This window comes from Haematobia irritans, chromosome 3 (assembly GCF_050003625.1).
Source record: "Haematobia irritans isolate KBUSLIRL chromosome 3, ASM5000362v1, whole genome shotgun sequence".
Classification (NCBI taxonomy): domain Eukaryota; kingdom Metazoa; phylum Arthropoda; class Insecta; order Diptera; family Muscidae; genus Haematobia; species Haematobia irritans.
The window spans coordinates 108,859,741-108,884,358 of record NC_134399.1 but is presented as its reverse complement, the minus strand read 5'-3'; the positions used below and the strand labels follow the sequence as shown (position 1 = coordinate 108,884,358).

General features: G+C 31.1%; 1 protein-coding gene across 2 annotated transcripts; it reads left to right on the top strand.

Annotated features, from left to right (window-relative positions):
* Positions 1-1,256: 1,256 nt before the first annotated feature.
* Mgstl (Microsomal glutathione S-transferase-like) lies at positions 1,257-22,337 on the top strand. 2 transcript variants are annotated; one of them, XM_075302247.1, is made up of 3 exons: positions 1,257-1,535; positions 21,764-21,843; positions 21,907-22,337. In XM_075302247.1, the coding sequence occupies exons 1-3, from the start codon at positions 1,401-1,403 to the stop codon at positions 22,148-22,150; spliced, it is 459 nt and encodes a 152-aa protein (XP_075158362.1). In that variant the 5' UTR covers positions 1,257-1,400; the 3' UTR covers positions 22,151-22,337. The 2 variants fall into 2 exon arrangements, with proteins under 2 accessions (XP_075158362.1, XP_075158363.1); XM_075302248.1 differs by lacking the exon at positions 1,257-1,535 and adding an exon at positions 14,862-15,067.
* The last annotated feature ends 2,281 nt before the right edge of the window (positions 22,338-24,618 follow it).

Here is a 24,618-nt window from a genome sequence, read left to right as displayed (position 1 = left end):
TTTTATTTCTTTAGAAAATACTGTCAATATTTTACTTCTATAGAAAAAATTGTCAATATTTTATTTCTATAGAAATTTTTCTCAAATTTTGTTTCTATAGAAAATTTTGTCAAAATTTTATTTCTATAGAAAATTTTGTCAAAATTTTATTTCTATAGAAGATTTTATCAAAATTTTATTCCTTTAGCAAATCTTGTCAAAATTTTATTTCTATAGAAAATTTTGTCAAAATTTTACTTCTGTAGATGTCCAAATTTCATATCTCTAGACAAATTTGTACAAATTTCATTTTTCTAGGCAATTTTGTCCAAATTTTTATTTCTATAGACAATTTTGTCCAAATTTTATATCTATAGAAAATTTTCTCAAAATTTTATTTCTATAGAAAATTTTCTTAAATTTTATTTCTATAGAAAATTTTGTCAAAATTTTATTTCTATAGAAAATTTTGTCAAAATTTTATTTCTATAGAAAATCTTGTCAAAATTTTATTTCTATAGAAAATTTTCTGAAAATTCACATCTAATTTTATGGATGCGATATGCAACACTTCCAGTATCAGGATAATGAACCACTTGTGGTTTTCCTGCCAAATATAAAGCAATCACTCTATCACGCTTGAATCCTACCACGAATAACATTATTTCTGAATGCAATGTATAAAAATACTTGTAAACAATATGTATCACTGGAATAAATCTCTCAGTTCTTGATGTAATTCAAAATATCACCTCTTGTTCGAAACCCCTTCATTTAATTTCTAATACGTGTTTTACGCTGCTTATCTATACGTATTGTAAAAAGCTTTTGTAAAGCTCATGAATGGAAAGCTTATAAATCGAAATCAAAGAAAACTGAGAGCATGTAAATAACTATTGAAGAGCTGCCATATAACAGAATGTATGCCAGACATGTGTAAGTGATTGATGCTAATTCAGTGCAAGGGCCTTTGAACTCGTGGACATCCGTCCTATGACAATCCCAAGTTAAATTCATAGCTTCTGCGCCAATTTTACACCACTTCCGGATCCAAAAAGAACATTTTCACTATTTTTTCGGCGACGGTTTTTATGCTGGGATTTTATGCTTATGGTGTTTGTAGCGAAAATCTATTTAATATTTGCATTAGTTTTCAATCTTTGGTCACGCATCCATCTCTAATTCTTTTTTCTATTATTTCATTCTCTCATAGCTTAGTTGTCGTTGGAAAATCAAAAGCACATTGTATGCAATTTATTCTAATTGTAAAAACAGTCAACTCACAAACATTGTTGAATAAAAAGGCAAAAACTTCAAATTCTATTCATTCAGACAGTTGTTAAAAGATATTGAAGGTTCAATCGCGTATTGTTTCAATCTCGAATTAAATTGAAAAAACTTTTCTCACTTGCGTGAAAACAATGGCAAAGAACGTAATGGATTTATTAAATTTGAACAATGACGTCTTCAGAGCATATCTTTTTTGGTCTGGTGTACTGGTACTGAAAATGTTAATAATGTCAATGTTGACGGGTCTCCAACGTTTTCGGACAAAGGTGAGTGAAAATTTACCCACATACTTGTAAACCATGTTTGGTTAATTGGTTATTACATCATGAAATCTAAACTAAAAGCCGAAGAAAAACTTTGGGGTTTTCCAAAAGAAGAATAATCTCAAATATGTGACATTTGCGAGGTGCAAATAGTTTTTATACCACTCTTGAAACCTGCGATTTATTCTGAAAAAGATAACAAAAAAATTTATATTTGAGTTTATTATATATAATAAAGGGTCAAAGTTTATCACAATGAAATAAAGTTCATATCATCCATGTAGTGTTTCAAGGCAAGCAATTGAACATTCTATAAGATATGCATATAAGTAGTAATTCTACTTTATTATAAAATTGTCGTATTATTATAAAAAAATGCTGTCTGTTTTAAACGATGAAAAGAATTGAATAGTAATAGTTTACGGCCATTTTCATGTAGCTCAGTTAGGCTTTAACTACCAGTTAACGCAAAGTAAATTGCAAATGAGAAGATATTTGCAATTTACTTTGCGATTAATTTTCACTGTAAAACTGTCAGCTGTTAAGTTTCTAACTGGCATACGGGATATATAGGTAAGATGACAGATATGTCCATAGTACCATAACATAGCTCGTTAGTTAGATAACGTACCATTAACGGAGCTTCATGAAAATGGCAGTTAATCGTATGTCTAGTCAATAATTTAGTTAAATATTGAGAGAGTTGTTTTGCGTGACAATTTTTAAAGAGAGGTTTTCACTATCAACTCAACTCACCCCTACCCCACAACGCTTCACTGTAATGGTCATAAACACCGGCAAATGCTTGCAGTAAAGCTTTCGCTCTTTCTTTTTTCACAATCAAATATTTATGAATGTTTACACAGAAAAAAAAATCACAAAAATTTTTCGAATTAATATTTTAATTGACTTTTAAGAAATATTAAATTAAAAATTTAATTGATTCAAAATATTTTTTAATTGAAACAAAAATCAATCACAAACATTAATAGTATCAATTAATTATACCCTTCACCACTACTGTGGTACAGGGTATAATAAGTTTGTGCATTTGCACACTCAAAAAAAGTGAACTCTCTATTTCACTAAAGCCAATTTAACTTTATTTTAGTTAATGGAATTATTATGCTTGGAGAAAGTTTCCTTTACACTAATAATTTTTTGCGTACGTTAGTTTAATTAACTAAAAAACAAGAAAAAAGTATACACAAATTAAGCATAAAGGTTTACTAAATTCGTATTTCTCACATAATAGTTCATTATTTCTTTAAATTTTTAAATTTTACTACAGATGCGTTCATCATGAACTTCATATATCACTAAAGACATTCTTGCTCCAATTTTTTCCTTCAAACTACAAATGTTTCTTTAACAAGTGAAAAAACTTAATTATGTCTAAAAAATTTTCTTGGATTTGCCGAAAAATATTTACTTATTTTTATGACATCGGCGTGATGCCAGCGTTTGTAATACTGTTTAGTTAAAATTTTCTACAAATATTTAAAATTTTCTAAAATTTACCGCAAGTTATCTTCCTGGTGGGTTTACTGTTTTTTCAGTGTATACGCCAAGACGGAAAGTCTGAGACCCATCGTTTAGTATACCGAGCCACCGTGGTGCAATGGTTAGCATGCCCGCCTTGCATACACAAGGTCGTGGGTTCGATTCCTGCTTCGACCAAACACCAAAAAGTTTTTCAGCTGTGGATTATCCCACCTCAGTAATGCTGATGACATTTCTGAGGGTTTCAAAGCTTCGCTAAGTGATTTCACTGCAATGTGGAACGCCGTTCGGACTCGGCTATAAAAAGGAGGTCCCTTGCCTTTGAGCTTAACATGGAATCAGCAGCACTCAGTGATAAGAGAGAAGTTCACCAATGTGGTATCACAATGGACTGAATAGTCCAAGTGAGCCTGATACATCAGGTTGCCACCTAACCTAACCTAGTATACCGATCGTCTTAGAATTAAATTCTGAGTCGATTTAGCGTCTGTCTGTATATATAATTTTGTACAAAGTACAGCTCGCAGTTTAAGTCCGATCGTCCTCAAATTTGGCACAGAGTTTTACTTTGGCTCAAGGATAATCACTATTGATTTTGAAAAAAATCGGTTCAGATTTAGATATAGCTGCCATATATATTTATCACCGATCTAGTCGTAATTGACGTATTTATCAACGTATTTTTCTAAAATTTCGCACAGCCAAATATTTTGGGGCTCTCGTAAAATATGTAAAAAATCAGCCAAATCGGTTCAGATTTAGATATAGCTCCCATATATATCTTTCGTCCGATTTGCACTTATATGGACTCAAAGGCCAGAGTTTTTCCCTAATGTGCTTCAAATTTTGCAAAAGGAGTACATTTAATAGTATCGTTAAGTGTGCCAAAATTTTTTAAAATCGGTTCAGATTTAGATATAGCTCCCATACATATCTTTCGTCCGATTTGCCCCTATAAGGCCTCAAAAGTCAGAGTTTTATCCTGATTTGCTTCAAATTTTGTACAAGGAGTACATTTAATAGCATCGTTAAGTGTGCCGAAATTGGTTAAAATCGGTTCAGATTTAGATATAACTCCCATATCTTTCGTCCGATTTCCACTTTTATTGCCTCAAAAGCCAAAGTTTTGCCCTGATATGCTCCTAATTTTCCACAAGGATTACCTTTAATAGTATCATTAAGTGTGCCAAATTTATTTGAAATCGGTTCAGATTTAGATATAGATCCCATATGGCCAAAATACTCACATTTTACACAAAATTCTATGATGATTTCTCGATGTCGTAATGCCAGACATTCCACATAACAGTTGAGTTTTAAATAAGGCTCCGACTTATGGAAATGTAGCCCGACTTGACCAAATAATAAATACGCAACCCACCGTGGTGCAATGGTTAGCATGCCCGCCTTGCAGACACAAGGTCGTGGGTTCGATTCCTGCTTCGACCGAACACCAAAAAGTTTTTCAGTGGTGGATTATTCCACCTCAGTAATGCTGGTGACATTTCTGAGGGTTTCAAAGCTTCGCTAAGTGATTTCACTGCAATGTGGAATGCCGTTCGGACTCGGCTATAAAAAGGAGGTCCCTTGTCTTTGAGCTTAACATGGAATCGGGCAGCACTCAGTGATAAGAGAGAAGTTCACCAATGTGGTATCACAATGGACTGAATAGTCTAAGTGAGCCTGATACATCGGGCTGCCACCTAACCTAACCTAACCAAACCATCACAACCGACAATTTACCACACATTGACTCTTTTGTACAATTGCATTAAAATTGCTCTAGCTTTATATTTCCCACATTTTTTTACTAACAGTGTGTTTCATCCCAGGGCGTTGGCCGATTTAATTTTTAATTCTAGAGATTTTGTACAAGTACAAAAAATTGCCTCCAAATTGGCTATGATATAAATATTTGTATATGGGAATATAAACCTTCATAATAACTCTCAACTAATTTGAAGGAGTTTAGATGGTAACAAAAATTTGATCTTCACAGTGATGAAGGGTATAATAATTTTTTAAATTCCACCGGGGGCTAAACGTGGGTCTGTTGGCACCATAGCAGAACCCCTTAGCGCACTCAGCCACAAACGCCATTGAATATGAGTCATCAAAACGTCTATTCAATTGTTTGTGACATGAATCTAATATGACATTCTAACTATTTCCTGAGATGTTCTTTATTATTATGAATGAAAAAATAAAAAACGCTGGTTGAAATCTCACCACCGGACATTTTGTTTACTAACTTTGTATATTAACTTTGTCATTCCGTTTGTAACACTAAGACTCCATAAAGTCTGAGCATGTCCATCTGAGCATGTCCGTTCGTCCGTCCGTCTGTTGAAATCACGCTAACTACCGAACGAAACAAGCTATCGACTTGAAAGTTGGCACAAATAGTTGTTATTGATGTAGGTCGGATGGTATTGCAAATGGTCCATATCGGTTCACTTTTACGTATAGCCCCCATATAAACGGACCCCAAAATTTGGCTTGCGATTGCTCTAAGAGAAGCAAATTTCATCTGATCCGGCTGAAATTTGGTACATTGTGTTAGTATATGGTCTCTAACAAACATGCGAAAATTGGTCCACATCGGTCCATAATTAAATATAGCCCCCATATAAACCGATCCCCAGATTTGACCTCCGGAGCCTCTAAGAGAAGCAAATTTTATCCGCAGATTTGACCTCCGGAGCCTCTAAGAGAAGCAAATTTTATCCGATCCGGCTGAAATTTGGTATATGGTGTTAGTATATGAACATGCAAAAATTGGTACACATCGGCCCATAATTATATATAGCCCCCATATAAACCGATCACCAGATTTGACCTCCGGAGCCCCCATATTTGACCTCCGAAGCCTCTTGGAAGACCAAAATTCATCTGATTCAGTTGATATATGGTACGTGGTGTTAATATATAGCCTCAAATACCCACGCAAAAATTGGTCGAAATCGGTCAATAATTATATATAAGCCCCATATAAACCGATCCCCACATTTGTCTTCCGGAGCCCCTTGGAAGAGCAAAATTCATCCGATACGGTTGAAATTTGGTACGTGATGTTAGTATATGGTATCCACCAACCATGCAGGAATTGGTTCATATCAGTCCATAATTTATATAGCACCCATATAAACCGATCCCCAGATTTGACCTCCTGTGCCTTTTGGAGAAGCAAAATTCATCCGATCTGGTTGAAATTTGGTACGTGGTGGTAGTATATGATATATAACAACCATGCCAAAAGTGGTCTATATCAGTCCATAATCATATATAGCCCCCATATAAACCGATCCCGAGATTTGGTTTTGGAGCCTCTTGGAGGAGCAAATATGGCCGTTAACAACCATGCCTAACTAGGTCCATATCGGTCTATAGTTATATATAGCCCTCAGATAAATCGATCCCCAATCACACAAAAATTGGTCCATATCACGTTCATAATTCTATATAGCCCCCATAAAAGCGGCCCCCATATTTCAATTTCCATGTCGATTCGTAATTATTTGTAAACTTACAATTTAGAAAACGATGTTAAGAAGTTTTAAGATACCACAACCCAAGTAATTCGATTGTGGATGACAGCCTTTCGTAGAAGTTTCTACGCAATCCATGGTGGAGGGTACATAAGTTTCGGCCTGGCCGAACTTACGGCCGTATACACTTGTTTATATTATACATCGTTTTTATTTTGTTTTTTTATACCCTCCACCATAGGATGGGGGTATATTAACTTTGTCATTCCGTTTGTAACACATCGAAATATTGCTCTAAGACCCCATAAAGTATATATATTCTGGGTCGTGGTGAAATTCTGAGTCGATCTAAGCATGTCCGTCCGTCCGTCCGTCTGTCCGTCTGTCCGGCTGTCCGTCCGTCTGTGGAAATCACGCTAACTTCCGAACGAAACAAGCTATCGACTTGAAACTTGGCACAAGTAGTTGTTATTGATGTAGGTCGGATGGTATTGAAAATGGGCCATATCGGACCACGTTTACGTATAGCCCCCATATAAACCGATCCCCAAATTTGGCTTGGGGAGCCTCCCGGAGCAGCAAAATTCATCCGATCCGGTTGAAATTTGGTACGTGGTCTTAGTATACGGTCTCTAACAACCATGCAAAAATTGGTCCATATCGGTCCATAATTATATATAGCCCCCATATAAACCGATCCCCAGATTTGACCTCCGGAGCCTCTTGGAGGGGCAAAATTCAACCGATCCGATTGAAATTTGGTACCTGATGTTAGTATATGGTCTCTAACAACCATGCAAAAATTGGTCCATATCGGTCCATAATTATATATAGCCCCCATATAAACCGATCCCCAGATTTGACCTCCGGAGACTTTTGGAGGGGCAAAATTCATCGGATCCGGTTGAAATTTGGTACCTGATGTTAGTATACGGCCTCTAATAACCATGCAAAAATTGGTCCATATCGGTCCATAATTATATATAGCTCCCATATAAACCGATCCCCAGATTTGACCACCGGAGCCTCTTGGAGGAGCAAAATTCTTCCGATCCGGTTGAAATTTAGTACGTGGTCTTAGTATACGGTTTTTAACAACCATGCAAAAATTGGTCCATATCGGTCCATAATTATATATAGCCCCCATATAAACCGATCCCCAGATTTGACCTCCGGAGCCTCTTGGAGGGGCAAAATTCATCCGATCCGGTTGAAATTTGGTACCTGATGTTAGTATACGGCCTCTAACAACCATGCAAAAATTGGTCCATATCGGTTCATAATTATATATAGCTCCCATATAAACCGATCCCCAGATTTGAACTCCGGAGCCTCTTGGAGGAGCAAAATTCATCCGATCCAATTGAAATTTAGTACGTGGTGTTAGTATATAGTCTCTAATAACCATGCAAAAATTGGTCCATATCGGGTCATAATTATATATAGCTCCCATATAAACCGATCCCCAGATTTGACCTCAGGAGCCTCTTGGAGGAGCGAAATTCATCCGATCCAGTTGAAATTTGGTACATGGTGTTAGTATATGGTATCTAACAACCATGCAAAAATTGGTCCATATCGGTCCATAATTATATATAGCAAAAGTCATCCGATGCGGTTGAAATTTGGTACATTTTGTCAATATATGGCCTCTAACAGCCATGTAAAAATTGGTCCATATCGGTCTTTAGTTATATATAGCCGATGACTTATTACACAAAAATTGGCCCATATCGCCAAAAATAATCTACAAAAACTTTATTTCCATAGAAAATTTTGTCAAATTTTATTACTATAGAAAGTTTTGTCAAAATTTCATTTCTATAGAAAGTTTTGTCAAAAGTTTATTTCTATACAAATGTTTGTCAAAATTTTATTTCCATAGAAAATTTTGTCAAAATTTTATTTCTATAGAAAATTTTGTAATCTACCAAAACTTTATTTCCATAGAAAATTTTGTCAAATTTTATTACTATAGAAAGTTTTGTTAAAATTTCATTTCTATAGAAAGTTTTGTCAAAAGTTTATTTCTATAGAAATGTTTGTCAAAATTTTATTTCTATAGAAAATTTTGTAAAAAATTTATTTCTGTAGAAAATTTTGTCAACATTTTATTTCTATACAAAATTTTGTCAAAATTTCATTTCTATACAAAATTTTGTCAACATTTTATTTCTATAGAAATTTTTGTCAATTGTATTGCTATAGAAAATTTTGTCAACATTTTACTTCCATAGAAAATTTTGTCAAAATTTTATTTCTATAGAAAATTTTGTCAAGTTTTTATTTCTATAGAAAATTTTGTCAAATTTTTATTTCTATAGAAAATTTTGTCAAAATTTTATTTCTATAGAAAATTTTGTCAAGGTTTCATTTCTATAGAAAATTTTGTCAAAATTTTATTTCTATAGAAAATTTTGTCAAACTAGATTATATACGTATTTAATCGCCTTTTTTTTGTTTAATATATACCCCGTATGGGCTAACTTACAATTTAGAAGACAGTGTTAAAAAGTTTTACGATACCTTGCCATCGGCAAGTGTTATCGCAACCCAAGTAATTCGATTGTGGATGACAGCCTTTAGTAGAAGTTCCTACGCAATCCATGGTGGAGGGTACATAAGATTCGGCCTGGCCGAACTTACGGCCGTATATACTTGTTTTTTTTTTTGGCATATATTTTTGTATAAATATATTTTTTCCATTAAAAATCAACAAAAAAAATAATTATTATCGTAATTTGCAAAACTTTCTCAAAAGAACTTCTATGGAAGTGAACAAGAAATGTTTGTGGACTTGTCCAAAAGGTCTGTATCGGAAGTGGAAAAAACTTAATGGGGGATTCCGGGATGCGCTTTAAAAGAAATGTTTGTTGAACAACTTCCATTTTTTTGTTTTGCTGCGTATCTACAAAAAACTGCCTTACAGAAAAACTCACATGTTTACATTTTTCTATTAGAAATTCAAAAAAAGTATGTCAGTACAGATAGCTTCTAGAGAAGCGAGAATGACTTGTGTTGCGTACACTATGGCGAGTATATGTATGACAGTGCGAACAGTTCCTCTCACGAATACGTTTTCGTAGTAACGACAATAATAAAAAAACGTAAAACTTTCACTCTAAAAACCAAAAATTGGCTTTCAGAGAGTTGCCAGAATTTTTTTGCTTCTATCCCCAAATTGGGACGCTTTCATACCTAAAAGATTGCGATTTATATTGGGATATATTTTTGACAACAAAAATTGATTGAATTATCTATTGGCATTTAAATTCATGATTGTAAAGCGTTTGTCATGTCAGGTTGTAAGTTTCAATAAGATCAGCATTTCAAAACGGAAAAGCAGGAGATCGGTGACCAATTCGATATTAACCATAATCAGAATACTAATTTATTGTTATAAAGAAATGTTCCCCTCTTAGGCAAATCTCTTTCTAAATGTTCAAGAAGTGAAAATCTATTTATGAATAAAAATTTACTTCTAAATATTCAAAAAATAACATTGGGTGATTGATGATATAAACCTTCATCATCATATCTACATTTATGTGATATACAAAGTGGCTGATATATAAGACATTTTTTTTAATTTTATTGTTCAAAAGCAAAAACGTCGGAAATAACATCAAATTTTAGAACCACTTTAGATTTGTTCGAATTTGCTACCTTTTGCACGAATTATGGCCTTGTTTTATTGAGACATGGATATTATTGAATTTGTCTATAAAATTGTGTATTTGGGGTTATGAGGTTACAAAGTGGTTCCAAACATATTCTATGGCCACATTAAACATACGTCATAATGTTTCGGCAATACCTCCAATTTTTGAGAGATATGATGGAGAAACGATTTTTTATGATTTTTTTTTTTTCAACGAAAAATCCCCAATTGGTAGAAAACGCCGAACGCTGGCAACACTGACCCCTAAAACGCCCAGCCCATTATCAGTATTCATTATAGCTGGCTGTGAGAGAGAACGATAACAAAGCTCAATCACCCGCAGTGTTGCCAGAATTTTTTCTGGCTCTTATCCCCAAATTATGATGTTTTCGTCCCCATTCCCAATATATTTTTGACAAGTTTTTTTCGAAAAAAAAAAAACAAATAAAGCAAAAGGCTCTGCTGTAGAAAATCAGTATTACTTTAAAAATTAAAATGTTGTCAAATCCAGCAAGTTGCAATAAGATCAAGATTTCGAACCACAACACCAAGGGACTGATGATCGTCTTCCAAATGCTGGAGATATGAAAATGGGAGTTCGTTCACTTTGTATTTATGAACGAAAATTTACTTCTAAATATTCAAGTAGTAAACTTGGGTGGTAACACGTTGCCAAATTTGGTAGAATTCTACCAGAAATGGTAGAATTGCCCAGCATAAAAAGAGCTTCCAAAAAAGTAGTTTGGATCCCCAATTTGTGATCCGGAAGTAGTGCAAACTTGGATCATCTCCAATGAATTTTACATGGGCTTGTCATAGGACGGAAGTACTCGATTTTTGGATCCTTTGCATTGCTTTAGAAGTTGTGCCTTGGAAGTTCATTTGGATGAAGAAATTTAAAAAACTAAAAAAAAAAATTTTTTTTTTCCAATTTCACTTTTTATTTTTATCAGTATTTTTTGTTAAACTTTTATTTTCTTATTATCTAATTTTTACAAATTGAAAAACTTCTTCGCTTCCACCGAGGGTTGAACTTGGGTCTGTTGACACCATAACAGAACGCCCTAGCACACTCAGCTACAAACGCCATTGAAAACGGTGCATAAAAACGTCTATTCAAATGTTTGTTATACGAACCTAATATGACACCACGGCATGACATTCTAACTACTTCCTGAGATATTCTTTATTATTATGAAAGAAAAAATATAGAACGCTGGTTCAAATCTCACTAGCGGATTTTTTTTTAATATTTTTCTAAAAAATTATTATTTTATGCTATACATAGTTTTTTTCCATCATATATTTTTGCATAAATATATTTTTTTATACCCTGCTCCACACTGTGGAACAGGGTATTATAAGTTAGTGCATATGTTTTCAACACCCAGAAGGAGACGAGATAGACGCATGGTGTCTTTGACCAAAATGCTCAGGGTGGGCTCTTGAGTCGATATAGCGATGTCCGTCTGTCCGTGAACACATTTTGTAATCAAAGTCTAGGTCGCAGTTTTAGTCCAATCGACTTCAAATTTGGCACAAGTATGTGTTTTGGCTCAGAATAGATCCCTATTGATTTCGGAAGAAATCGGTTCAGATTTTGATATAGCTCCCATATATATATATATATATATATATATATATATATATCTCGCCCGATATGGACTTATATGGCCCCAGAAGCCAGAGTTTTACCCTAATTTGCTTAAAATTTTGCACAAGAAGAACAATTAGTACTATAGTCAATTGTGTCAAATTTTATTGAAATCGGTTCAGATTTAGATATAGCTCCCATATATATCTTTCGCCCGATATGGACTAATACGGTCCCAGAAGCCAGAGTTTTACCCCAATTTGGTTGAAATTTTGCACAGGGAGTAGAATTAGCATTGTAGCTATGCGTGCCAAATTTGGTTGAAATCGGTTCAGATTTAGATACAGCTCCAATATATAGCTTCCGGCCGATTTACACTCATATGACCACAGAGGCCAATTTTTTGCTCCGATTTAGTTGAAATTTTGCACAGGGAGTAGAATTAGCATTGTAGCTATGCGTGCCAAATTTGGTTGTAATCGGTTCAGATTTAGATATATCTCCCATATATAGGTTTCGCCAGATTTTCAACCATATGACCACAGAGGCCAATTTTTTGATCCTATTTAGTTGAAATTTTGCACAGGGAGTAGAATTAGCATTGTAGCTATGCGTGCCAAATTTGGTTGAAATCGGTTCAGATTTAGATATAGCTCCCATATATAGCTTTCGCCCGATTTACACTCATATGACCACAGAGGCCAATTTTTTGGTTCGATTTAGTTGAAGTTTTGCACAGGGAGTAGAATTAGCATTGTAGCGATGCGTGCCAAATATGGTTAAAATCGGTTCAGATTTAGATATAGCTCCCATATATAGCTTTCGCCCGATTTACATTCATATGACCACAGAGGCCAATTTTTTGATCCTATTTAGTTGAAATTTTGCACAGGGAGTAGAATTAGCATTGTAGCTATGCGTGCCAAATTTGGTTGAAATCGGTTCAGATTTAGATATAGCTCCCATATATATGTTTTTCTGATTTCGACAAAAATGGTCAAAATACCAACATTTTCCTTGTAAAAGCGCCACTGCTTAGTCGAAAAGTTGTAAAAATGACTCTAATTTTCCTAAACTTCTAATACATATATATCGAGCGATAAATCATAAATAAACTTTTTCGAAGTTTCCCTAAAATTGCTTCAGATTTAAACGTTTCCCACATTTTTTTACTAACATTCCACCCTAGTGCATTAGCCGACTTAAATTTTGAGTCTATAGATTTTGTAGAAGTCTATCAAATTCTGTCCAGATCGAATGATATTTAAATGTATGTATTTGGGACAAACATTTATATATAGCCCCCAACATATTTGACGGATGTGATATGGTATCGAAAATTTAGATCTACAAAGTGGTGCAGGGTATAATATAGTCGGCCCCGCCCGACTTTAGACTTTCCTCACTTGTTTCCATTAAAAATTAACAAAAAAAATTAAAAATTATCGTAATTCTTAAAAGAACTTCCATGGAAGTGAAAAAGTCAAACGGCACAGGCACGGTGATGATTTTTTGATTTTTTTGTACTTTTTTATTGATTTTCTATTCTTTTTTGCGAGATTTAATTATCTAAAACTTAAAACGGCCTAATTCCGTACTTTCTAAGACTTGTCCAAAAGAATTGCAATGGAAGTGAAAAAAATCTATAGGTGATACTGGGATGCGCTTTAAAAGAAATGTTTATGGACCAACATCCAATTTTTTTGCTGGGTGGTAGATTGGTAGAAATTTTTACATTTTGTTAGATTTGACAAAGAGGTATTTCATAAATTTTCTATAGAAATAAATTGCTGACAAAATTTTCTACATAAAAATAAAATTTTGAGAAAATTTTCTACATAAAAATAAAATTTTGACAAAGTTTTCTACATAAAAATAAAATTTTGACAAAATTTTCTATTGAAATAAATTTTTTAGAAAATTTTCTATAGAAATAACATTTTGAGAAAATGTTCTATATATATATAGAAATAAAATTTTAATAAAATTTTCTATAGAGATAAAATTTTAACAAAATTTTCTATAAAAGTAAATTTTGAGAAAATTTTCTATAGAAATAAAATTTTGACAACATTTTCTATAAAAATAAAATGTTGACAAAATTTTCTATAAAAATAAAATTTTGGCAAAAATTTTCACATAGGAAAACAAATTTACAAAATTTTCTAGATGGGAATAAAATTTTGAGAAAATTTTCTATAGAAATAAAATATTGAGAAATTTTTTCTCTAGAAATAAAATTTTTAATTTGTTAGTTTTTAAAGAGGTATTTCATAAATTTTCTATATAGAAATAAAATTTTGAGAAAATTTTCTACATAAAAATACAATTTTGAGAAAATTTTCTACATAAAAATAAAATTTTGACAAAATTTTCTATAGAAGTAAAATTTTGACAAAATTTTCTACAAAAACAATTTTTTTAGAAAATTTTCTATAAAAATAACATTTTGAGAAAATGTTCTATAGAAATAAAATTTTAACAAAATTTTCTATAGAAATAAAATTTTGACAAAATTTTCTATAGAAATAGCATTTTGACAAAATTTTCTATCGAAATAAAATTTTAACAAAATTTTCTATAGAAATAAAATTTTGACAAAATTTTCTATAGAAATAAAATTTTAACAAAATTTTCTATAGAAATAAAATTTTAACAAAATTTTGTATTGAAATAAATTTTTGAGAAAATTTTCTATAGAAATACAATTTTGACAACATTTTCTAAAATAAAATTTTGACAAAAAATTTCACATAGAAAAAAAAATTACAAAAATTTCTAGATGGGAATAAAATTTTGAGAAAATTTTCTATAGAAATAAAATTTTGAAAAATTTTTCTCTAGAAATAAAATTTTGAGAAAATTTTCTATAGAAATAAAATTTTGTTAAAAAATATTAAATCGATTTCTTGAAAAAGTCCCCAAATTTATGGAAATTCCCCAACAAATCCCCATCTCATAAATTTTGTCCCCATTCACGAAAAAATATCCCCAATTTGGGGAAAGTCCCAATACTGGCAACACTGATCACTCGATCAAATGTTAAACCAACAAAATAAGCATATAAAAAATAAAACTAACAGCGAATCAGTCGATTTTGTAGTGTCAAGAGCATTAGTGTTAAAGCGGCAAAACCGGAGGAAAAACTAATTCCCAAAAAATGGCTGTAGTTGATTTATTAACATTCGATAATGCTGTCTTCAAGGCATACATTTTCTGGAGTGGAGTTTTAGTGCTCAAAATGTTGGCAATGTCTTTATTGACAGCTTCACAACGTTTCAAGACTAAGGTAATATTGATGGGGAAAATCGGGGGCAAAGAACAGCCAAAAGTGTGTGATAATCAAGTGAACACTTTTGAAAAAAAGCATACAATGGCGATTAGCCACATCACTCCATTGAAGTGGTTAATCCAAAGGTCATCGATCGGTACTCTCAAATGGTAGAAATAATCATATACATAACTACAGGTCATACGAGTGTGGTTCGATAAGTAAACTTTAATTTCGGAAAAGTGGCGATTTTTTTTCAACTCGATATACTTGTCAACTTTTTGAACCAGTCTGAACAATATGTTTTCTCGATGATCTCCAAATTTCACTGATATTCGAAGCCTGCGTATGCCTTTCTTAAGTTCAAATCGAAAGAATACGATGAGTGGGGTCAGCAGTTTAAAAAGGGGGAGGGTGGCGATACAACATCGAAAGAACACTGCATTCCTCTTTTACAGAAATATAAATAAGAATATTGCAATTTCGGAGTTACAAAATAAGAACAAAATAAGAAAATCATCCAAACCCATTAGCATATCACAATGGACTGAATAGTCTAAGTGAGCCTGAATCTTAATCGGGCTGCCACTTTAACCTAAACCCATTAGCAAAAATTTAATTTCAAATGTGGAAATGTATTAAAGAGTGAAACTCCGCAAGATTTACGCTTCCAACCACACAAAAAAAATCACGAAAATTTTTCCATTTTTCCAATTAAATTCTTAATTGAGTTCTAAAAAATATTCAATTAAAAATTTAATTGTTTCAAAAATTTTTTTAATTGAAAAAAAATTAATCATTGTTATAATTCGATCAATTAATTTTTAATTGACTTTCAATTAATTTTTTAATTGATACTACAATTCCTGCGATTAAAGACATTTGAATTAAAAAATTAATTGGATCAAATAATTTCGTGATTGAATCAGGAAAAACTGTTTTGCGTGCAACACAAAAATAACATGAAGATTCAGAAAAACAATCTTCTAGAATATAATGAAAGTAAAGTAGTAGGTCGTGGTTAGCATGCCCACCTTGCATACAAAGTGTGATGGGTTCAATCTCAGTTTCAATCAAACAAATTTTCAGCTGTGCTTTCAACGCAATGTGAAATGGAGTTCGGACTCGGTTCCTTGTCATTGAGCTAGCATAGAATCGGACAGCACTCAGTGATAAGTGAGAAGTTCACGACATGTGTTATCACAATGGACGGAATAGTCTAAGTGAGCCCAAAATAACGGGTTGCCACTATATCTAAACCTAAGATACTTAGAAATTCCAGTTAAAGGATTTGAAAGGGAATTAAAAAGTCGGCTGAAATGTCGAAAAATTGTTTTTCTAAATTTTTAAAAAGATGCTCTGATTCCGAGTATTTATTAAAGAAGAACAGGTTGTTAGACGAAGAACCTTTGTGTTCTTAGGCGTGAAACTATTCTGGTCACGATTAAATAACGTTTTGGTTCAATGATTTTGGTTTTCAAAAATTTTGGTTTAAAAAAAAAATTACCTGGATCCAATATATTTTTTAAATCTAGGATCAATAAAATTAGAATTACGATATAGACCTCAGTTGTCGCATTTTCATTCGTGTTTTATTTTCTTCAAGTTTGACAAGGGGGAGATCCTCTTCCCGGCGAAATATTGAAAAAAAAAAGTTTTTCTACAGACCATCCTCAACCTTCCCGGAATATTTCGGGAAACTTCACTTTATTTCACTTATTATGACAAAATGTTCTATAGAAATAAAATTTTGAAAAATTTTTTATAGAAATAAAATGTTGACAAAAATTTCTACAGAAATAAAATGTTGACAAAATTTTCTATAGAAATACAATTTTGACAAAATTTTCTATAGAAATACAATTTTGACAAAATTGTTTACAGAAATAAAATTTTGACAGAATTTTCTATAAAAACAACATTTTAACAAAATTTTCTACAGAAATAAAACGTTGACAACATTTTCTATAGAAATAAAATTTTAACAAACATTTCTATAGAAATAAAATTTTCTATAGAAATACAATTTTTACAAAATTTTCTATAGAAATACAATTTTGACAAAAATGTCTATAGAAATAAATTTTTTACAAAAATTTCTATAGAAATAAAATTTTGACAAAATTTTCTATAAAAATAAAATTTCAACAACAGTTTCCATAGAAATAAAATGTTGACAAATTTTCTATAGAAATAAAATTTTGACAAAATTTTCTATAGAAATAAAATGTTGACAAATTTTTCTATAGAAAGAAAATTTTGACAACATTTTCTATAGAAATGCAATTTTGACAACATTTTCTATAGAAATGTAATTTTGACAAAATTTTTTATAGAAATAAAATGTTGACAAAATTTTCTATATAAATAAAATTTTCACAAAATTTTCTATAGAAATAAAATGTTGACAAATTTTTCTATAGAAAAAAAATTTTGACAAAATTTTCTATAGAAAAAAATTCACAAAATTTTCTATAGAAATAAAATTTTGACAAAATTTTCTATAGAAATAAAATTCTGACAAAATTTTCAATAAAAATTAAATTTTGACAAAATGTTTTACAGAAATAAAATTTTGATAAAATTTTCTATAAAAATAAAATTTTAACAAAATTTGCTATAGAAATAAAATTTTGACAAAAAATTCTATAGAAATCTAATGTTGAGAAAACTTTCTATAGAAATACAATTTTGTTCTATAGAAATGCAGTTTTGACAAAATTTTCTATAGAAATAAAATGTTGACATAATTTTCTATAAAAATAAAATTTTGACAAAATTTTCTATAGAAATGAAATTTTGAAAAAATTTTCTATAGAAATAAAATTTTGACAAAATTTTCTATAGAAATAAAATGTTGACATAATTTTCTATAAAAATAAAATTTTGACAAAATTTTCGATAGAAATAAAATTTTAACAACATTTTCTATAAAAATAAAATTTTGACAAAATTTACTATAGAAATACAGTTTTGATAAAAATTTCTATAGAAATAAAATTTTGACAAAATTTTCTATAGAAATAAAATGTTGACATAATTTTCTATAAAAATAAAATTTTGACAAAACTTTCTATAGAAATACAGTTTTGACAAAAATTTCTATAGAAATAAAATTTTGACAAAATTTTCTATAGAAATAAAATGTTGACATAATTTTCTATAAAAATAAAATTTTGACAAAATTTACTATAGAAAAACAGTTTTGATAAAAATTGCTATAGAAATAAAATATTGATAAAATTTTCTATAAAAATAAAATTTTGACAAAATTTTCTATAGAAATAAAATTTTGACAAAAATTTCTCTAGAAATAAAATTTTGACAAAAAATTCTATAGAAATCTAATGTTGAGAAAATTTTCTATAGAAATACAATTTTGAAAAAAATTTTCTATAGAAATACAATTTTCACAAAATTTTCTAAAGAAATAAGAAATTAGTCAACGCCAACGCAAGCTGAGATCAAAACAACAAATATGATTGAAGTACAAACCAACAATAAAAAACGAAAACAAAAGAAATAAAATTTTGACAAAAATTTCTACAGAAATAAAATTTTGACAAAAATTTCTATAGAAATAAAATTTTTTCAAAAATTTCTATAGAAATAAAATTTTGGAAAAATATTCTATAGAAATAAAATGTTGACAAAAGCTTCTATATAAATAAAATTTTGACACAATTTTCTATAGAAATAAAATTTTGACAAAATTTTCTAATGACATAAGAAATTAGCCAACGCAATGGTTTTAAAGCTGAGATCAAAACAACAAATATGATTGAAGTACAAACCAACAATACAAAACAAAAACGAAAGAAATAAAATTTTGACAAAAATTTCTATAGAAATAAAATTTTGGCAAAAATTTCTATAGAAATAAAATTTTTACAAAATTTTCTATAGAAATAAAATTTTGACAAAATTTTGTATAGAAATACAATTTTTACAAAATTTTCTATAGAAATACAGTTTTGGCAAAAATTGCTATAGAAATAAAATTTTTACAAAAATTTCTATAGAAATACAATTTTGACAAAAATTTCCATTGAAATAACATTTTGACAAAATTGTCTATAGAGATACAATTTTGTCAAAAATTTCTATAGAAATAAAATTTTGACAAATTTTTCTATAAAATAAAATTTTGACACAATTTTCTATATGTTAGAAATAAAATATTGACCAAATTTTCTATACAAATAAAATTTTGACACAATTTTCTATAAAAATACCGTTTTGTCACAAATATGATTGAAGTACAAACCAACAATAAAAAACAAAAACGAAAGAAATAAAATTTTGACAAAAATTTCTATAGAAATAAAATTTTGGCAAAAATTTCTATAGAAATAAAATTTTTACAAAATATTCTATAGAAATAAAATTTTGACAAAATATTCTATAGAAATAAAATTTTGACAAAATATTCTATAGAAATAAAATTTTAACAAAATATTCTATAGAAATAAAATGTTGACAAAATTTTCTATAGAAATAAAATGTTTACAAAATTTTCTATAGAAATAAAATTTTGACAAAATTTTCTATAGAAATAAAATTTTGACAACATTTTGTATAGAAATACAATTTTTACAAAATTTTCTATACAAATACAGTTTTGACAAAAATTTCTATAGAAATAAAGGGTGATACTGTCAAAATTTGGTCAAGGGAAAACGCGTGTAAATCGGTGAAATCGTTTATTTAAAAAATCAAATTAAATTTCTTTTTCAAGTTCAATTAGTATAAAATTCAGGAAAAATATTCAGTTAGGCTTTCGCTTTCCAAATCCGAATTGCCGGGCCTCACGCTTGACACCTGCCATCAGATTTTGTACAGCCACCTTGTCCACCTTCTTCGCCGCAGAAACCCAGCTTGCCTTGAACTGCTGCTCGTCCTTAGCAGTTTTTTGGCCTTCTTTAGGTTCCGCTTGACAATAGCCCAGTATTTCTCAATTGGGCGGAGCTCTGGCGTGTTGGGAGGGTTCTTGTCCTTGGGAACCACCTGCACGTTGTTGGCGGCGTACCACTCCATGGTCTTTTTACCGTAATGGCAAGGTACCAAATCCGGCCAAAACAGTACGGTACAACCGTGTTTCTTCAGGAAAAGCAACAGACGTTTATTCAAACACTCTTTCACGTAAATTTCTTGGTTGACAGTCCCGGAAGCTATGAAAATGCTGTTTTTCAAGCCACAGGTACAGATGGCTTGCCAAACCAGATATTTCTTTGCGTACTTTGACAGTTTTATGTGCTTGAAAATATCTGCTACTTTTCCCCTTCCTTTTGCCGTACAAAACTCCTGTCCCGGAAGCTGCTTGTAGTCGGCTTTGACGTAGGTTTCGTCGTCCATTACCACGCAGTCAAACTTCGTTAGCATCGTCGTGTACAGCCCCCGGGATCGCGCTTTGGCCGTCGTATTTTGTTTATCATCGCGATTTGGAGTCACTACCTTCTTGTAAGTCTATAGTCCGGCTCGTTTTTTGGCTCGATGCACGGTTGTAGACGATACACCCAGCTTATTTGCGGCATCTCGGAGAGAGAGGTTAGGGTTTCGCTTGAAACTACCGGCAACTCTCTTTGTCGTCTCAGCGGCTTCCGGTTTTCGATTTCCCCCGATCCAGACTTCCTGGCTGTCGACAAACGTTCCCCAAACACTTTAATTACATTTGTAACGGTTGATTTGGCAACTTTTAGCGATTTTGCCAGCTTTGCGTGCGAGTAGCTCGGATTTTCGCGATGCGCGAGCAAAATTTTGATACGCTGCTCTTCTTGCATGGACGGCATTTTGACAACAGAATTATCTCCTGAGTCGATCTAGCTCTTGGTGTTCGTCCATTCATGAAGGTGTTTGGTGTTCGCAGGATTCCGGTCGCATTTATTAACCGATTTTGATGAAATTGTGTACAGGGTGTTTTGTAGCACAAGGACTAAAAATCGGATCAGTTTTTCCAAATTCATATACATATATGTATCGCCCGATTTCTACAAATGGTCACATTGCGCTTTTTTACTAACCGATTGCCGAGTCCCCCAATGACTTAATGAAATCAGTAGGAATGTCTCTTCAAAGGACATTCATGTCATTCAGAGTATTCTTACGAGTCCTTGGCAATAATAGGCTTCATTTTTTCTTTCTATACAAACACACGTTTTCCATTATATTCAATTATAGATTATGGAGCTGCCACTTCAACTTAATCATGTCAATTTCATGAAAAAATATGGGTATCCTGCTGGTATGGATCTTTATTCTGTTGCAATATAAAGAACATTGGACAAATTAATATCCAAATGGGAATTTATTTTGGCTTAGAAATTTTAAATGCATAGAAAAATAATTCACGAAAATTTTTCCAATTAAAGCCTTAATTGAGCTTTAAAAAATATTCAATTAAAAATTTTATTGATTCAACAAATTTTTAATTGAAACTAAAAGCAATCATAATAAATAATAGTACCAATTATTTTATAATTGGATCAATTACTTTTTAAATTTACTTTCCATCATTTTTGATTTGATACTATCATTTCTGTGATTGAAGACATTTCAATTAAAAAATTAATAGGATCAATTAATTTCGTGGTTGAATCAGAAAAAAATTTGTGTGTAGGTATCCTTATTCATTGTTTCATAGAATAAGAAGACGAATAGAAGACTTTGTTCTCTTCAATTCTAAATATATTTTTTGTTTTTTTTTTTTTCTTTCAGACCTTTGCCAATCCTGAAGATTGTTTGTCCAAAAAGGATAAGGTAACCTATGACAATCCCAATGTCGAACGTGTTCGCAGGTAGGCATTTTCGAAGAATTTTTGATTTCCATTTCTCTCATAATTATTGTTCATTAATTTCAGAGCTCATCTCAATGATATGGAAAATATTTTACCCTTCTTCATCACTGGATTGTTGTATGTTTTAACCAATCCCTCTGCTTTCTTGGCCATCAATTTGTTCCGCCTGGTTGCTGTTGCTCGTATTCTCCATACAATTGTCTATGCTGTTGTCGTAATTCCACAACCGGCCCGTGCTTTATCCTTCTTTGCAGCTTATTTTGCAACAGCCTATATGGCATTCCAAGTTGTTATGTATGCTTTATAAGTTAATTGATTTATTATTTTGTACATAAATACTTATTTTTTAAAAGTATTTTATAATTATGTAGAACTTTACCAATGGTTGTTGAGAATATAGAGCATAATATATTTTTTGTAATCGAGTCTAACATTTGTAAGGAATAAAATTGGAATATGTTCCGTCGGACCATAACCTACAAAAGAATAACAAATATTTGGAAAAAGTGGCAAATTATTTCTTTAATTATTCGGCCCTAGCGTTTCAATCTGTCAACTTACAGCTCTATAGTAAAGCTTAACATTTTTGAGATATACACTTAAGAAGAGTTTTCTTTTCTGAGGAACAAAATTTTAGACAAGCAAAGTTTTCTTTTGAGACAAAAAAATTTTCTTTCAAAGTAAATTAAAAATTTTAGAGACAATTATTTAATCGCTTATCATAAATTCGGATTAATTTGCTCTAAACGAAAATACTTTAGACAAAAGAGAATTTCGTTTGTCTAAAATTTCGTTGCGGAGAAAAGTAGTTTTTCTTAGGGTGTACGTACACGGTTATCACAGTTGGCAGAATTCTACCAAAAATTATAGACTTTTTACTGTATTTTGTCTAGAAATAAAATTTTGTATACACTCAAAGTGAACTCTCCATTTTAACTAAAGCCAATTTAATTTTATTTTAGTTCATGGATTTATTATGTTTGGAGTTTCCTTTACTCTTATACTTTTTTGCGTACGTTAGTTAAATGGACTAAAAACGGAAAAATTATAACAAATTAAGCATAACAATTTACTAAATTCGTACTACATACAAAATAGTTCATTATTTCTTTAAATTTGTAATGTTTACTACAAATGCGTCCATCATGAACTTCATATGCCACTAAAGACATTCTTGAAATTTTGAACTGCAATTTTATCCTTCTAACTAAAAAATTTTCTTTAACAAGTAAACAAATTTAATTATGTCCAATGCATTTTGATATCGGCGTGATGCCAGCGTTTGCAATATTGTTTAGTTAAAATTTTTTAAAAATTTTACTGTTTTTTCAGTGTAGAATTAGAATTTTTAGAAGTTTAGACTCGTTCTGATTTTAAAGGCCTTTTCAACTATGTATACCCATATGTATACTATATGCCAAATTACTATGGAATTACATCTGGTCTGATCTCAATAAAGACCGAGATCTAATATCTGAGATATCTAAATATCTATAGAATTATATCATATCTATGTATTTCTACTTAGATCTAGAAAGGACAATTTTGATATCTAGTTCCAATTTTTACGTTAGCTGTATAACATGTTTTTGGTCATCTTGATGGCACTTTGGGGACTTGTAGCAAAAAATTATATGTATATCTGAATTTAATTTCTGTCTTTAAGTTTTTTTTATTGGTTGTAAGTTTTCAATTAAAAAAATGAAATTTTGCTAATTTTGAAAGAGTAACGTTATTTTTTTTTTTAATTTTGCAAAACATGAGAATATTTCAATTTTTTTTCCTATTTAGATGTCTTGTTTGTACCTTGAGGACAATCAAGCGATTTTCGATTATTAATATTCGTTTTTTTTTCTCTAATCCAAAAAATAATAAACAGCTGTAACATAACTTAACAGAATCAGTAAATTTTTTAATTGAAGCAATTTCCATTAAAAATTAAAAAAATCCTTTTTATACCCTGCGCCACACTGTGGAACAGGGTATTATAAGTTAGTGCATATGTTTGTAACACCCAGAAGGAGACGAGACAGACACATGGTGTCTTTGGCAATAATGCTCAGGGTGGGTCCCTGAGTCGATATAACCATGTCCGTCTGTCTGTGATCGCCTTCAAATTTGGTACATGTTCCTAATTTGGGTCAGAATAGAACCCTATTGATTTTGGAAGAAATCGGTTCAGATTTAGATATAGCTCCCATATATATCTTTCGCCCGATATGCACTAATATGGACCCAGCAGCCAGAGTTTTATACCGATTTGCTTAAAATGTTGTACAAACATAACACTTAGTCGTACAGTCAAGTGTGCAAAATTTGATTGAAATCGGTTCAGATTTAGATATAGCTCCCATATATATCTTTCGCCCGATATGGACTAACATGGTCCTAAAAGCCAGAGTTTTGCCCCAATTTGGTTGAAATTTTCCACAGGGAGTATATTTAGCATTGTACATATGCGTGCCAAATTTGGTTGAAATCGATTCAGATTAAGATATAGCTCCCATATATATGTTTTTCTGATTTCGACAAAAATGGTCAAAATACCAACATTTTCCTTGTTAAATCGCCACTGCTTAGTCGAAAAGTTGTAAAAATGACTCTAATTTTCCTAAACTTCTTTTAGATTTAGATATAGCTTCCATATATATTTTTCGCCCGATATGGACTTATATAGCCCAGAGGCCAGAGTTTTGGCCCAATTTGGTTGAAATTTTGGACTAGGAGTACAATTAGTAATATAGTCATGTGTGCCAAATTTGGTTGAAATCGGTT